Source organism: Symphalangus syndactylus, chromosome 10, assembly GCF_028878055.3.
Source record: "Symphalangus syndactylus isolate Jambi chromosome 10, NHGRI_mSymSyn1-v2.1_pri, whole genome shotgun sequence".
Taxonomy (NCBI): Eukaryota; Metazoa; Chordata; class Mammalia; order Primates; family Hylobatidae; genus Symphalangus; species Symphalangus syndactylus.
The window spans coordinates 50,611,900-50,625,984 of record NC_072432.2 but is presented as its reverse complement, the minus strand read 5'-3'; the positions used below and the strand labels follow the sequence as shown (position 1 = coordinate 50,625,984).

General features: G+C 38.4%; 1 protein-coding gene across 5 annotated transcripts in view; it reads left to right on the top strand.

Annotated features, from left to right (window-relative positions):
- NUDT9 (nudix hydrolase 9) overlaps positions 1-14,085 on the top strand; it is a 35,543-nt gene that overhangs the window by 12,124 nt on the left and 9,334 nt on the right. For 4 of the 5 annotated variants that reach the window (XM_055297046.2, XM_055297048.2, XM_063610263.1 and 1 more), the window contains exons 2-4: positions 343-579; positions 3,654-3,749; positions 7,252-7,338. In XM_055297046.2, the coding sequence (XP_055153021.1) occupies positions 343-579; positions 3,654-3,749; positions 7,252-7,338 (420 nt within the window). The remainder of the gene's footprint in view (positions 1-342; positions 580-3,653; positions 3,750-7,251; positions 7,339-14,085) is intronic. The other variant, XM_055297047.2, reaches the window with a different exon arrangement.

Here is a 14,085-nt window from a genome sequence, read left to right as displayed (position 1 = left end):
TGGGGTTTTCGCTCCTGTTGCCCAGGTTGGAGTGCAATGGCATGATGTTGTCTCACTGCAACCTCTGCCTTCTGGTTTAAGCGATTCTCTTGCCTCAGCCTCCCAAGTAGCTGGGATTACAGGCGTACGCCACCATGCCTGACTAATTTTGTATTTTTAGTAGAGACGGCATTTCACCATGTTGGTCAGGCTGATCTTGAACCCCCTAACCTCAGGTGATCCACCCACCTCAGCCTCCCAAAGTGCTGGGATTACAGGCATAAGCCACTGCACCCGGCCTAGGTTCTTTAATTAATATATTTTTGGTATTTATGTAAAATGTTTTTTCTTTTTCTCCCCCAGAAACTCGTTTTCATCTTCTTGGTTTCATCTTAATACCAACGTCATGTCTGGTTCTTATTCCAAAGAAAATTCTCACAATAAGGCTCGGACGTCTCCTTACCCAGGTTCAAAAGTTGAACGAAGCCAGGTTCCTAATGAGAAAGTGGGCTGGCTTGTTGAGTGGCAAGATTATAACCCTGTGGAATACACTGCAGTCTCTGTCTTGGCTGGACCCAGGTGGGCAGATCCTCAGATCAGGTGAGCAAATAAGACAGCGTTAGCTGGGAATAAGACTTTTAGAGAAGGTAATAGTTTTATTTGTAAAGTATCTTTTTGATACCTGAAAATAATTTCAATCTATGCTTAGCTGTGTTATAACTCAGTTTCCACATTTGCTTGAATTCTTGCCAAAGATAAACAGTTCATATTTGTTTATTCTTTTGGGGGTTTTATGAGCATACTTCCAAATAGTTAAATCTGTTTTGATTTGAAATAACAAATAGCATCAGCTATGTGTTATGAAATAACAGCTGGTACTATTATATTTGTTTTGAAATAACAGCTGATGGTATTTGTTTTCATGTGTTCTGTTTGGGTTATCAATAGAACATCCTTTGTGGTTATTTTCCAACATAGCTAGACTTGTGAAAATATTTTTTGGAAAATTCTCCAGGTTACTAAGAACAGGATGATGATAAACCAGTGTGAAAAAATAGAAAAGGGATGGATAAAGGGGAGTGAGAGGGGGAGAATGAGAGAGAAGGGGCTCTCACGAAATTCATAGAAGTGCCGCATTGATTAACATTTTATGTTTATGTTTCTTTTATATTTTCCAGCTTTATTGATGTATGATTGACAAGTAACTATATATATTTAAGGTGTACAATGTGATATTTTGACATACATATACATTGTGAAGTGATTACCACAATCAAGCCATTTAAAATAATCTTACATGGTTACCTTTTTTGTGTGCGTAGTGAAAAGTGTTGAGATCTACTCTCAGCAAGTTTCAAGTATACAATACTGTATTATTACTATTTTTGAGACTGGTGCTCTCTCTGTCATCCAGGCTGGAATACAGTGATGTGATCATAGCTTGCTCCAACCTTGAACTCCTGGGCTCAGGTGATTCTCCTGCCTCAGCCACCTGAGTAGCTAGGACTACGGGCATGTTCCACCATACTTGGCTAATTTTATTTTATTTTTTAAGTAGAGATGGGGTCTCACTGTATTGTCCAGGCTGGACAAGAACAGTATTATTAACTGTAGTCACCACACTGTACATTAAATCTCTAGAACTTACTCATTTTGCATAACTGAAACCTTGTACCCTTTGACCGACATCTCCCCATTTTTCCCATCCCTTTATGTTCCTTTTCTAACCCGGGGTGGAGTGCAGTGGTGTGATCATAGCTCACTGCAGCCTTGATCTCCTGGGCTCAAGTGATCTTCCCACTTCAGCCTCTTGAGCAGCTGGGACTAAGGTGTGTGCCACCATGCCTGGCTAACTTTTTAATTTTTAGCAGAGAAAAGTTCTCACTGTATCCTCCAGTCTGGTCTCGAACTCCTGAGCTCAGGTGATCCTTCTGCCTTGGCCTCCCAAAGTGCTGGGATTACAGGCATGAGCCGGCACGCCTGGTGACATTTTTAAATGGGTGAATCTCTGGAGTCCCAGGGGCATTGCAGCTCTGGTTTTATAATTTCATGCTTTTATCATTTAATTCTTTTTATTTGCATGTTAGATGGCAGATTGGTTAGAAGTCTTAAGAAAATGTATGGATCATTGAAATTGGAAATTATTCCCCACACAGACCACAGATATTTCTTTGCTCACTCACTGGAATTAAAGCAAGAAAAAAGTGAAACCTGTGTCAGAACTGCCCGTGAACTATCCAGTGCTACGTAACTCTTTATTCACTGTCAGTGCAATTATGGCAGGGATTTTATAGTGGTGAGGAGAGTAGTTTAGTTATGTCTGTTTAAAAATTTTTTTGTTGGGTCGGGCACAGTGGCTCACGCCTATAATCCCAGCACTTTGGGAAGCTGAGGCGGGAGGATCACTTGAGGTCAGGAGTTTGAGACCAGCTTGGCGAACATGATGAAACCCCGTGTATACCAAAAATATAAAAAATTAGCTGGGTATGGTGGCATGTTCCTGTAGTCCCAGCTACTCAGTAGGCTGAGGCAGGAGAGTCGCTTGAATCTGGGTGTTGGAGGTTGCAATGAACCAAGATAATGCTACAGCACTCTAGCGTGGGCAACAGAACGAGACTCCATCTCAAAAAAAAAAAAAAAAATAGAAAGAAAGAAAGAAAAAATAAAAAACTTTTTTTTTGTGGCATGATATAAATGTAGTAAAGTGCACATTTCTTTTTTTTTAATTTTATTTATTTTTTGAGATGGAGTCTCGCTCTGTCGCCCAGGCTGGAGTGCAGTGGCGCCATCTCGGCTCACTGCAAGCTCCACCTCCCGGGTTCACGCCATTCTCCTCCCTCAGCCTCCTGAGTAGCTGGGATTGCAGGTGCCCACCACCATGCACAGCTAATTTTTTGTATTTTTTTAGTAGAGATGGGGTTCCACCATGTTAGCAAGGATGGTCTTGATCTCCTGACCTCATGATCTTCCTGCCTTGGCCTCCCAAAGTGCTGGGATTACAGGCGTGAGCCACCATGCCCGGCTGTGAAGTGCACATTTCTTACATAGTGAAGGTGTGCAGCTCAGCAAAATTTTACATTTACATAGCTCTGTAACCACTGCCCAGATCAAGATCTAGAACATTTCCAGCAAAGTATGTCTGTTTTTAATTTACATCATATTTATTATGCAGCTTGTGGAGCAAATTCACTGCTTCGTGAGTTTACTCTGATAAAAATATTAATCAGTGTGCATTTGAAGAAATTTAAATTATTTTGAAATAGTAGAAACATCATCAGAAGGAATCTTATTTTTGGAACTGCATGGGAGCAAATAGTTTTCATATTGTGCCCACAAACAATTCCTTTTTGCTAATAGACCTTCTTGTAGCATGTGGTAGGAGCTCTAGCTCTTCTGCTGGTAGTCCTTCCTGGAGGGGTTAGTAAGTTTAATAATAATACATATCTTTGTAATGTGTGGTGTTTTGGTTACAACTTTTTTTTCCCTTAAAAATTGTTTTGAAGGAATAAGATGGATTTGTGGAAAAAAAAAACAAAAAACAAAAAACAAAACTAACCCTTAAAAATGTATTGTTTCAGGAATACTTCTTATGGATAACAGATTGACTTGCATTATTAAGCTGTTGGTAGTTTTGAATCATTATTTCTTATTTTACATTGGTATTCTCATTACAGTGAAAGTAATTTTTCTCCCAAGTTTAACGAAAAGGATGGGCATGTTGAGAGAAAGAGCAAGAATGGCCTGTATGAGATTGAAAATGGAAGACCGAGGTAGGTACTGGGAGCAGAGCATCTTACAATAATGAGTCACCAAAAAGTAGAAAAGATAGTTCATATTTATCAAATCCTTGTATGTGCCAGATGTTGTACAAATTTATTTACGTATGTGATTTAATTAAATCTGTACAATAACCCTGTTGGTGGATATTTTTAATTGAATTTTACAGATAAGGAAAAAGAGTGTAAGCAATTTGTATACAGCTAGTAAATGGCAGAGGCAGCGTTTGATGCATCTTTTTGTAATTCTATCTTGGAAACAGAAATAATTGAATACATTAACAGAAAGGAAAATTGTTCAGCAGATATTTATTAAATGGTATAGTATCTTAAAGTAAGAATTTATCCAAACATGTAAGAGTAAAAATAAAGATAACCCAATAATTTGACATCAAGGGTCTTTCTATACTTTTTAAAAAATGATTTTTCTGTACAACTCAAAAATTATCCATTTTCCTTAAGAAGATACTATAAAAGTGTATTAGGCTGTTCTCACAGTGCTATACAGACATACCTGGCCGGGCGCAGTGGCTCACACCTGTAATCCCAGCACTTTGGGAGGCTGAGGTGGGCGGCTCCCCTAAGGTCAGGAGTTCAAGACCAGCCTGACCAACATGGAGAAACCCCATCTCTACTAAAGATAAAAAATTTAGCCAGGCGTGGTGGCGGGCACCTGTAATCCCAGCTACTTGGGAGGCTGAGGGAGGAGAATTGCTTGAACCGGGAGGCAGAGGTTGTGGTGGGCTGAGATTGTGCCACTGCACTCCAGCCTGGGCGACAGAGTGAGACTCCATCTCAAAAAAAAAAAAAAAAAAAAAAAAGACATACCCAAGACTGGGTAATGGGTAATGTATAAGGGAAAGAAGTTTAATTGACTTACAGTTCTGCATGGCTGGGGAGGCCTCAGGAAACCTATTGTCATGGCGGAAGGCAAGAGAGAAGCAAAGGTACATCTTACATGGCAACAGGTGACAGAGAGTGAACAAGTAAAGGGGGAAGAACCCCTTATAAAACCATCAGATTGGCCAGGCGCAGTGGCTCACACCTGTAATCTCAGCACTTTGGGAGGCCGAGGCGGGTGGATCACCTGAGATCAGGAATTGAAGACCAGCCTGGCCAATATGGCAGAATCCTGTCTCTACTAAAAATACGAATATTAGCTGGGCATGGTGGCGGGCACCTGTAATTCCAGCTACTCGGGAGGCTGAGGCAGGAGAATCGCTTGAACCCAGGAGGTGGAGGTTGGAGTGAGTCAAGATTGTGCAGCTGCACTCCAGCCTGGGCAACAGAGCGAGACTCCATCTCAAAAAATCAAACAAAACAAAAAAACCATCAGATCTCATGAGAACTCACTCACTATCATGAGAACAGCATGGAGAAACTGCCGCCCATGATCTAGTCACCTCCCACCAGGTTCTGCCCTCAACTTACGAGAATTAAAATTTGAGGTGAGATTTGGGTGGAGTCACAGAGCCAAATCATATTAAAAAGTTAGAAAGAAATATAAAAATTAGCATGTACCAAATAAAACCAAAGAAGGATCACAGATTTGAAATCATGGTTATCACCTTATAAAAATGTTACACTTTGTATTCTTGGTTCCTGTAAGACAAGGAAATGGTAGTACTCCTCTCATCTCAGCCTGGTCCTTCAGTTTTGCTAAGTTCTTTCTTTGATCATAACTTATTCACCTTTCTATGTTATTGAGTCTTTTTAAGTCAAATTCTCCTTACATTTGACTGATTCCTTAGGTTCTTTTATAGATACAATTATAAAAATATTATGAAAAGATAGGTAAGATACATAGATGGAAGTGCAAGATAGATTGTTCTTTTAATCAAGTCTCTTTGACTAATAGAAAGTAACTTTAGCTTGCCTGAGCAAAAGTAAAATTTATTTTAAGGCTATAGGAATGTCTTAAGGAGCTCAAAGCAAAAATGCAGCTAACTTGAGGAAAAGATGGAATTCGAAATCCATCAGGACTCTCTCTCTGCCTCATTTATGCTTTTGTCTGTATTGTTGGCTTATTACTCTCTCTTTGCAAATAACCATCTGTGCTTTTCAGGTTTCAATATAGTCTGTGTGTCCATTCCAGTTTCCTGTTTACAAGTTATGGTCTTGGTCATCTATACAAACTAACCTGTCTCTTAATGGTGGCCTTGATCACTTGTGTTCAGGAGTGTGTGGTTACATGGAATAAAATATGGTTGCAGGCCGGGCACGGTGGCTCACGCCTGTAATCCCAGCACTTTGGAAGGTGGATCAGCAGGTGGATCGTGAGGTCAGGAGTTTGAGACCAGCCTGACCAACATGGTGAAACCCTGTCTCCACTAAAAATGCGAAAATTAGCCGGGCGTGGTGGTGCACGCCTGTAATCCCCAGCTACTCAGGAGGCTGAGGCAGGAGAATTGCTTGAACCCAGGAGACGGAGGTTGCAGTGAGCTGAGATCATGCCACTGCACTCCAGCCTGGGTGACAGAGTGAGATTCTATCTCAAAAAAAAAAAAAAAAAAAATATATATATATATATATATATGTATATGGTTGCTGGCCACTCTGCCCCTCCTCCTGTGAATTTGGAAAGAATTATTGTCAGCTGGGCAGGTGTCTTGTCTCTTCTTTCTGTTGCTATTTGCAAGTCTTGCTGAAATATTTCTGAGTCTAGTACAAAAACAATATAAAAATTCATTCAGTTTTAATAACAGTCACTGGGAAAAAAAGAATAAAAAGAGATGGCAAAAGGAAATTTTGGCCAAGTTGTTTATTTACTTTCATGTAGTGGGAGGGCAAGAGATACAGCACCATTAAGTAGAATTACATGTTAGAACATTTTAGTAGTACATAATGAAAGTTGAACATTTAAAGAATGTTTACTGAAATAAAATGACACAGGCATGAGTATTGATAGGTTTCTCTGACAAATTTTTAACACTGGATTGTGGCATCAGGTTAAATAGTTGGCATTTTTATAAAATTTTAGTCTACTTGAAATCTATGAAATAGTAATACTAATACCTTATTATATGCTACAAATATATATTATTGATAATAAAAATCCAGAAACCATTGAGGAAAAATGGATTTAATGTAACAGGAACAACTTTAATAGGAAGGGTTGTAGGAGAGTAGAGTAGGAAATGAGAATAATGAGAAAGTGAAGAGAGATGTGGGTGTTCCAGAAGAATCCAGGAAGGTTCTAGTTTGAATTTAGGAGTATAGGTGAAAACTGAAACAAATCATCACATTGTAGAACCACTTTGGGTATGAGAGCCTCTTCCTGGATCAAGTTTAAAGCATATCACATGCACAAAAGAAAAATTAAATAGCAGTGTCATGAAATACATGACTTCAGCACCAGATATGTGATAGTTCCATTGGATTTGTAAGGACTTACTAGTTCTGTCTTACTGCTTATATTCCCTTCTTTTGGGTTATATCAAATCAGGTTAAAAAGATGAACACATTCAATTGATTTTATGCTTTTTTGTTTTTCCAGAAATCCTGCAGGACGGACTGGACTGGTTGGCCGTGGGCTTTTGGGGCGATGGGGCCCAAATCATGCTGCAGATCCCATTATAACCAGGTAAAAACCAATAAAAAGCATATCAGTAGCAAAGAGCTAAGTGATAGAAAAAAATGCAGACTGTAGCTATGTTTGTGTATATATGTATACCTGTGTGTATATACATATGTATGTGTTTGTATATATATGTATGTATACAGTCATGCATTGCTTAACAATGAGGACACGTTCTGAGAAATGCATTATTAGGTGATTTTGTTGTTGTGTGAACATCACAGAGTGTATTTACATAAACCTGGATTGTGTAGGTACAATTGTATAAGTAGTATACACCTATGCCATATGCTATAGCCTATTGCTCTTAGGCTACAAGCCTGTACAGCATGTTACTGTACTGAATACTATAAGCAACTGTAACACAATTGTAAGTGTATGTATATCTAAACATAGGGAAAGTAGGTAAAAACACGATATAAAAGATAAAAAACCATACACCTGTTTTGGGCACTTACCCTGAATGGAGCTCATAGGACTGGAAGTTGATCTGGGTGAGTCAGAGTGAGTGGTGAGTGAACATGAAAGCCTAAGACATTACTGTCCAGTATTGTAGAGTTTATAAACACTGCATACTTAGGCTACACCAAATTTATAAAAAATATTTTCATTTTGTTAATAATAAATTGACCTTAACTTACTGTGACTTCTTTATAAACTTAAACATTTTTAAAACCTTTTTGGCTTTTTTATAATAACAGCTTAAAACACATTGTGCAACTGTACAAAAATAGTTTTTTTTTGTTACATCCTTATTCTGTGGCTTTTTTTAATTTAAAAAAAGTTGTTTCTTTTGTTTTTAAACTTTCTGTTAAAAACTAAGACACACACACATTAGCCTACGGCTATACAAGGTCAGGATCATCAGTATCACTGTTTTCCACCTCCACATCTTGTCCCACTGGAAAGTTGTCAGGGGCAGTAATATGCATGGAGCTGTCATCTCCTATGATAATAATGCCTTCCTCTTGAATATCTCCTGAAGTACCTGCCTGAGGCTGTTTTACAGTTAACTTTTTTTATAAGTAGAAGGAATATACTCTAAAATAATGATAAAAGTTACAGTATAGTAAATACATAAGCCAGTAACATAGTCACTTATTATCAAGTATTATGTACTGTATGTGACTGTAGTCTTATGACTGGCAGTGCAGTAGGTTTGTTTACATCAGCATCACCACAAGCATGTGAGTAATGCATTGGGTGAGAATATTGACAATGGCTTATGACATCATTAGGTATTAGGAATGTTTCAGCTCCATCGTAATCTTATGGAACCACCATTGCATATGTGCTCTGTTATTGACCAAAACATCATCATGTGGCACATGACTATACATACACACAGATGCCCGCACACGTATATTACATAAATATGCATGCAGTTGTATATATAATTGATATTTTAAAGGGACTTTATATAAAATCATAGTGATATGATGTAAGTATAAAGCTGTACTTATATGAGTAGGTTAGGCATTATATAAGAAGGTTAATTCTATTTGTGCATCTATTTATTGAACATCTATTTGTGCATCTATTTATTGAACATCTATTTGTTCTCAGCGTTGAGTAGGCACTTTAGTAGATATTTTAAATGCCAAAGTAGAATTTTAAATGCCAAAGTTAGGAGTATGGACTGGAGCCATTGAAGGTTTCAGAACAGGGGAGAGGCATTCTCTTCCTGAGGCAGACTTATGTGGTAAGCCAAATCATATTCAGGTCTCTTGATGAGCATGAATCAGAATTAAGAAGGTCGGTGAATCTAATGTTTAGATGGGCTTAGCTATCTCCACAGGAATCATCTTTCTAATGTATCTGAAATATTGTCATATTTGTCATCGTTTTAATTTTTATTTTTTTACTTTTAGAATTTCTTTGCTGACCATCTGTCTCCCCACATGGAATTGTCATGTTCTTTCTTTAAATAATGCAAATATCCTCAATATTGCTACTTTTTTAGTTTTGATATTTTGGGAGCCTTTCTTCAAGGAGACTCTTTTTCTTTGATCTGACATATAATAATAATTTGATAGTTTAGCTCTCTATATATTTTTTTATTTTCAAGTTACTGGAAGAGGCACCTATACTCACCCAGTCTTATTTTCTTACTTGCCTTCTCAATTCTCCTGCCAAAAAGGATCTTTACCCAACCCCAAATTTTATCTTCCCTCCATCCATCCATCCACCTACCCACCCATTCACCTACCCACTTACTTAACTACTGATCAGCCTACCTCTCCATCCACGTACTGTTAGAACCTCTATGGTTTAAATGAGATGGAAAGAGTTAATAAAAAAAATATTAATGGCAGTGTTAGTTTCTGATTTTGGTGAAGCTGGCTAAAAACAGGAAGGTATGAAATGTTTGAAACAGGCATGTAATGCTAGTAAGGGGACAAGAGCAGAAAAGGGAAGCCAGAGTCTTGAAAGTTAGAATCTAGTTAGCTTATCTTTATCTGTGGTGGACCAAATAGTGGCTGGGAGTATTGCGTATCAAGTTGTTTTGAAATGGTAGACTTTTTGAGCTTAACTCTGTCATACAGATAAGAGAACTGAAGGCTTAGAAATGGTCCGAGGCTATAAGAGAGCCCACAGGTGGCAGAGTCTGGCTTTCAGCTGTATTCTTAGGTTGATGTTCTTTGTTATCTCAATAATACATTAATTAATAATAAATAATAATGCATTAATTAATAAATTGATGAGTTCCTCTAAATAGATGAGAGGCAGCAGAAATGGAACAGAGAAAAATGAAAGATGTTGAAGGAAGAGTCAAGCCTTAGATTAATTGTTAAAAGCATTCTACTTTTAGACTAGTCTATTCCAGGCATCCTGTCAGTGCTATCATTAGTTTTTCTATTTGTTTTTCACAGAAGCCCCTCCAAGTAGGTATTGATATATCTATTTTGAGGATTTGAAAATAGAGACTCACTGGGGTTAAGTGACTTGCCTAAATGTTGTAGATCTGACATCTGAATCAGGGGTAAGTGGCTTTAAATACTGTGCTTTTTCTCTTACACCACTAGTGAGTCTTTACTATACTGTACTTTTTATCATTGTTTTAGAGTATATTCCTTCTACTGGAGAATCACCCAGGCACTTTCAGAGCCAAGATTTCACCCCCCTTTCTTTCAAGTGTGCACTTCATGATTCAAAACAGCATTATTCAGGATTTCATAAACTTTTTCAGAAGCTCCAGGGCAGGTGTTAAATTTTCAGATTCCCAGGCATCTCTCCTAGAGATTGTCCAGGTGCAATTATCAAAAGTTTCTTCAGATCCTCTAGAGTCAAAATGAGTTGGGAAGTGTTAATATATTATTGTGAATAAATTCAGGTCAAACAATTGATGACAATTTCATTTTCTGTTCACTTTTGGTTAAAGACAGGAAGGTACATACTGTTAGAACTGGGGAGGGAATAGCAATAGGGCATAGAAATATTACTGATATTCAGTAAATGTTCATTAGGTTCATCATTTAAAATGATATATTCTGTTAGATGAAGAAATTTTGTTTTAAAATTGGTGATAATGTATTTAATACTAATAATATGGCAAAAAGCTACTCTGCTTAAAATCCATACGTTTGTCCTTCAGAATAAAATCTGAGAACATATGCAAGCTGCTGATCATCTCTCTGATCCTGCCTTCTCCCCAGCAGCATCTCTCTCTTTTTTTTTTTGAGATGTGGTCTTGCTATGTTACCCTGGCTGGTCTTGAACTCCTGAGCTCAAGCAATCCTCCCATCTCGGCCTCCCAAAGGTGCTAAGATTACAGGCAGGAGCCACCACACTACACCTGGCCAGCATCTCTTTCTATTCTGTTTCTCATCCTTGTTCCATAGTCACAACTGGCTGGCTGAAGAGCAGTGGCTGTATTGAGTCTTTGTTTTCCCAGCTCCTTGCATGTGATGTGTAGTAGGTGCCAGTAAATGTTTATGAGTGAACAGAGCCACCATTTGCCTTCTTGTCTTTCCTTTTTTTTTTTTTTTTTTTTGAGACAGATTCTAGCTCTGTCACCCAGGCTGGAGTGTAGTGGTGCTATCTTGGCTCACTGCAACCTCCAAGTGATTCTCCTGCTTCAGCCTCCCAAGTAGCTGGGACTACAGGTGTACACCACCCCACCCAGCTAATTTTTGTATTTAGTAGAGACAGGGTTTCACCATGTTGGCCAGGATGGTCTTGATCTCTTGACCTCATGATCTGCCTGCCTCGGCCTCTCAAAGTGCTGGGATTACAGGCGTGTGCCACTGCGCCTGGCCATCTTTCCTCTTACCTAATTAGTGTAAACATTCTGCTTGTTCAGTTTAAGTAGATAGTATAGTAATTAAGAACACAGATTCTGGAACCAGATTGTCCAGGTTCAAAGTTGTGTTTACACCCTTGTTAACACTGTAGTCTTGGGGAAGTTACCTAACTTTTCTGTGCCTCATTTTCCATATCTGTAAAATAAAGATAACAAAACAACTATGCTATAGGGTTGTTTTGAGGCTTAAATGGATAAATACATTAAAGCACTTAGAACAGTGTTTTATATATATATAATAAATGCTATCTAAATGGCTTTTAGAAAATAAAAATAAAATCCATACTCTCTTCGTTCTCACTGTCTCTGCCTTCTGTCCTGTCATCATCTTTCACCTGGATCATAGTAGTAGCCTCCCAGCTGATCTTCTTGAGTCCAGTCTTGCTTTCCTCCAGACCAACATACCTGCTTTTGTCAAAGTGAGTGAGCTTTCTAAAATACAAACTGGTTATGGTTTTACCCTGCTTAAAAACATTCTCTGGCTCTCTAAGTAGATGAATTAGATGAATCTTGTCACTTAAGCCCGTTGCCCACTTTTCTGGCCTATCTTTTCCCTCACTGATGCCCATGGTGCTAGACCCTATATGAACATTCAGTTTCTTGAACACATTATTTCATTTTATGACTTTGTTTCTTGCTCATGTATTCCCCTTTCTGGCATTTTAAAAACAGATGTGCCCTCTTGTACTAATTATTATTTCATTTCTGTTTAATATACTCATCAAACTATCACCCTTCTGCTAATGTAGAGCCACTGCTAGACTATGAGCTCTTTCATGGGAGGAATTAGATATGGTAGATATGGTAGTCAGCTACTATATAAGGAAATTTGGAAACTCATATCCATACTAATATTTTATTGGGTTTCATCCAGAGCAATCATTTTAGCATAGACCTTCTTTTTTGATTTAGCATTGGAAGTTTTTTTTTTTTGCGTAAGAGATCATTAGGACAATTCCTAAAATTGGGCTGGAGGTTGATGTGGAGGTGAGGAAGGGGAAGGGGAGATTTATTAATATCAACATCTCTGGCAAAGAGTGTGGTTAGAAAAAGTGTATTCTGAAACTAACATTGCCTTGATACTTCCTACAAAACTCATAAGCAATTCAATTTAAAATGTAAAATAAAATAAAAAGATAGCGTTTTTTTTGTTTATCAAATTAGAGGGCATAAAGATTGAGAAGCAGGGCCGGGTATGGTGGCTTACATCTGTAATCGCAGCACTTTGGGAGGCTGAGGTGGGAGGATGGCTTGAGGCCAGGAGTTCAAGACCAGCTGGGTAACATAGCAGGAGACCCCATCTCTAAAACAAAAAAAATTAGCTGGGCGTGGTGGCCCATGCCTGTAGTCCTAGCTACGCAGGAGGCTGAGACAGGAGGATTGCTTGAGCCCAGGAGTTTAAGGTTACAGTGAACTATGATTGCACCACTGTACTCTAGCCTTGGTGACAGAGCAAGACCCTGTCTCTTAAAAAAAAAAAAAAAAAGATTGAGAAGTACTGCTTTTGACACCAGCTAAACTGGGTCATATAATCTGCTTTTTTCTTAGCACAGGGTGAACTGTTAAAAGCAATTTTTTTTTTTTTTTTTTCGAGATGGAGTCTCACTCTGTCATCCAGGCTGGAGTGTAATGGCACGATCTTTGCTCACTGCAGCCTCTGCTTCCTGGGTTCAAGTGATTTTCCTGCCTCAGCCTCCTGAGTAGCTAGAACTACAGGCACCCATCATCATGCCTAGCTAATTTTTGTATTTTTATAGAAACAGGGTTTCACCATGTTGTCCAGGCTGGTCTTGAACTGCTGACCTCAGGTGATCCGCCTGCCTTGGCCTCCCAGAGTGCTGGGATTTCAGGTGTGAGTCACCACACCTGGCCAAAAGCAAATTTTACCATGCCTTTTTCACTACCAGTAATTTTTTTTTTCTTTTTTTTTAGATAGACCCTCTGTCTGTCACCCAAGCTGGAGTGTAGTGGCACCATCTTAACTCAGTGCAACCTTAAACTCCTGGGTACAGCGACCCTTCTGCCTCAGTCTCCCAAGTAGCTAGGACTATAGGTGCATGCCACCGCACCCAGCTAATTTTTTTATTTTTTGTAGAGATGAGGTCTTCCACTGTTGCCCAGGCTAGTCTCGAACTCCTGAGCTCAAGCAATTCTCCCAAAGTGTTGGGATTACAAGTGTGAGACACTGCGCCTGGCAACTACCAGTAATTTTTAAAAGAGGATTCATAAACTTATTTTTAAAAAAACTTTGATAACCTTTTCTTTAAATTCTATTCTGCTACTTCTTTTTTTGTTAGTACTTTAGTAAAAATTGTTTGTATCCTGAATTTTCACTACAGATAATGTAGTATCTTTTATGTAATGTAGACATTTGTCCTGGTTTGTAACAGTGATGAATATAGAATACTTCCTGTAAAAATCAATAGTTTTAAATAAAACTAGCTATACTG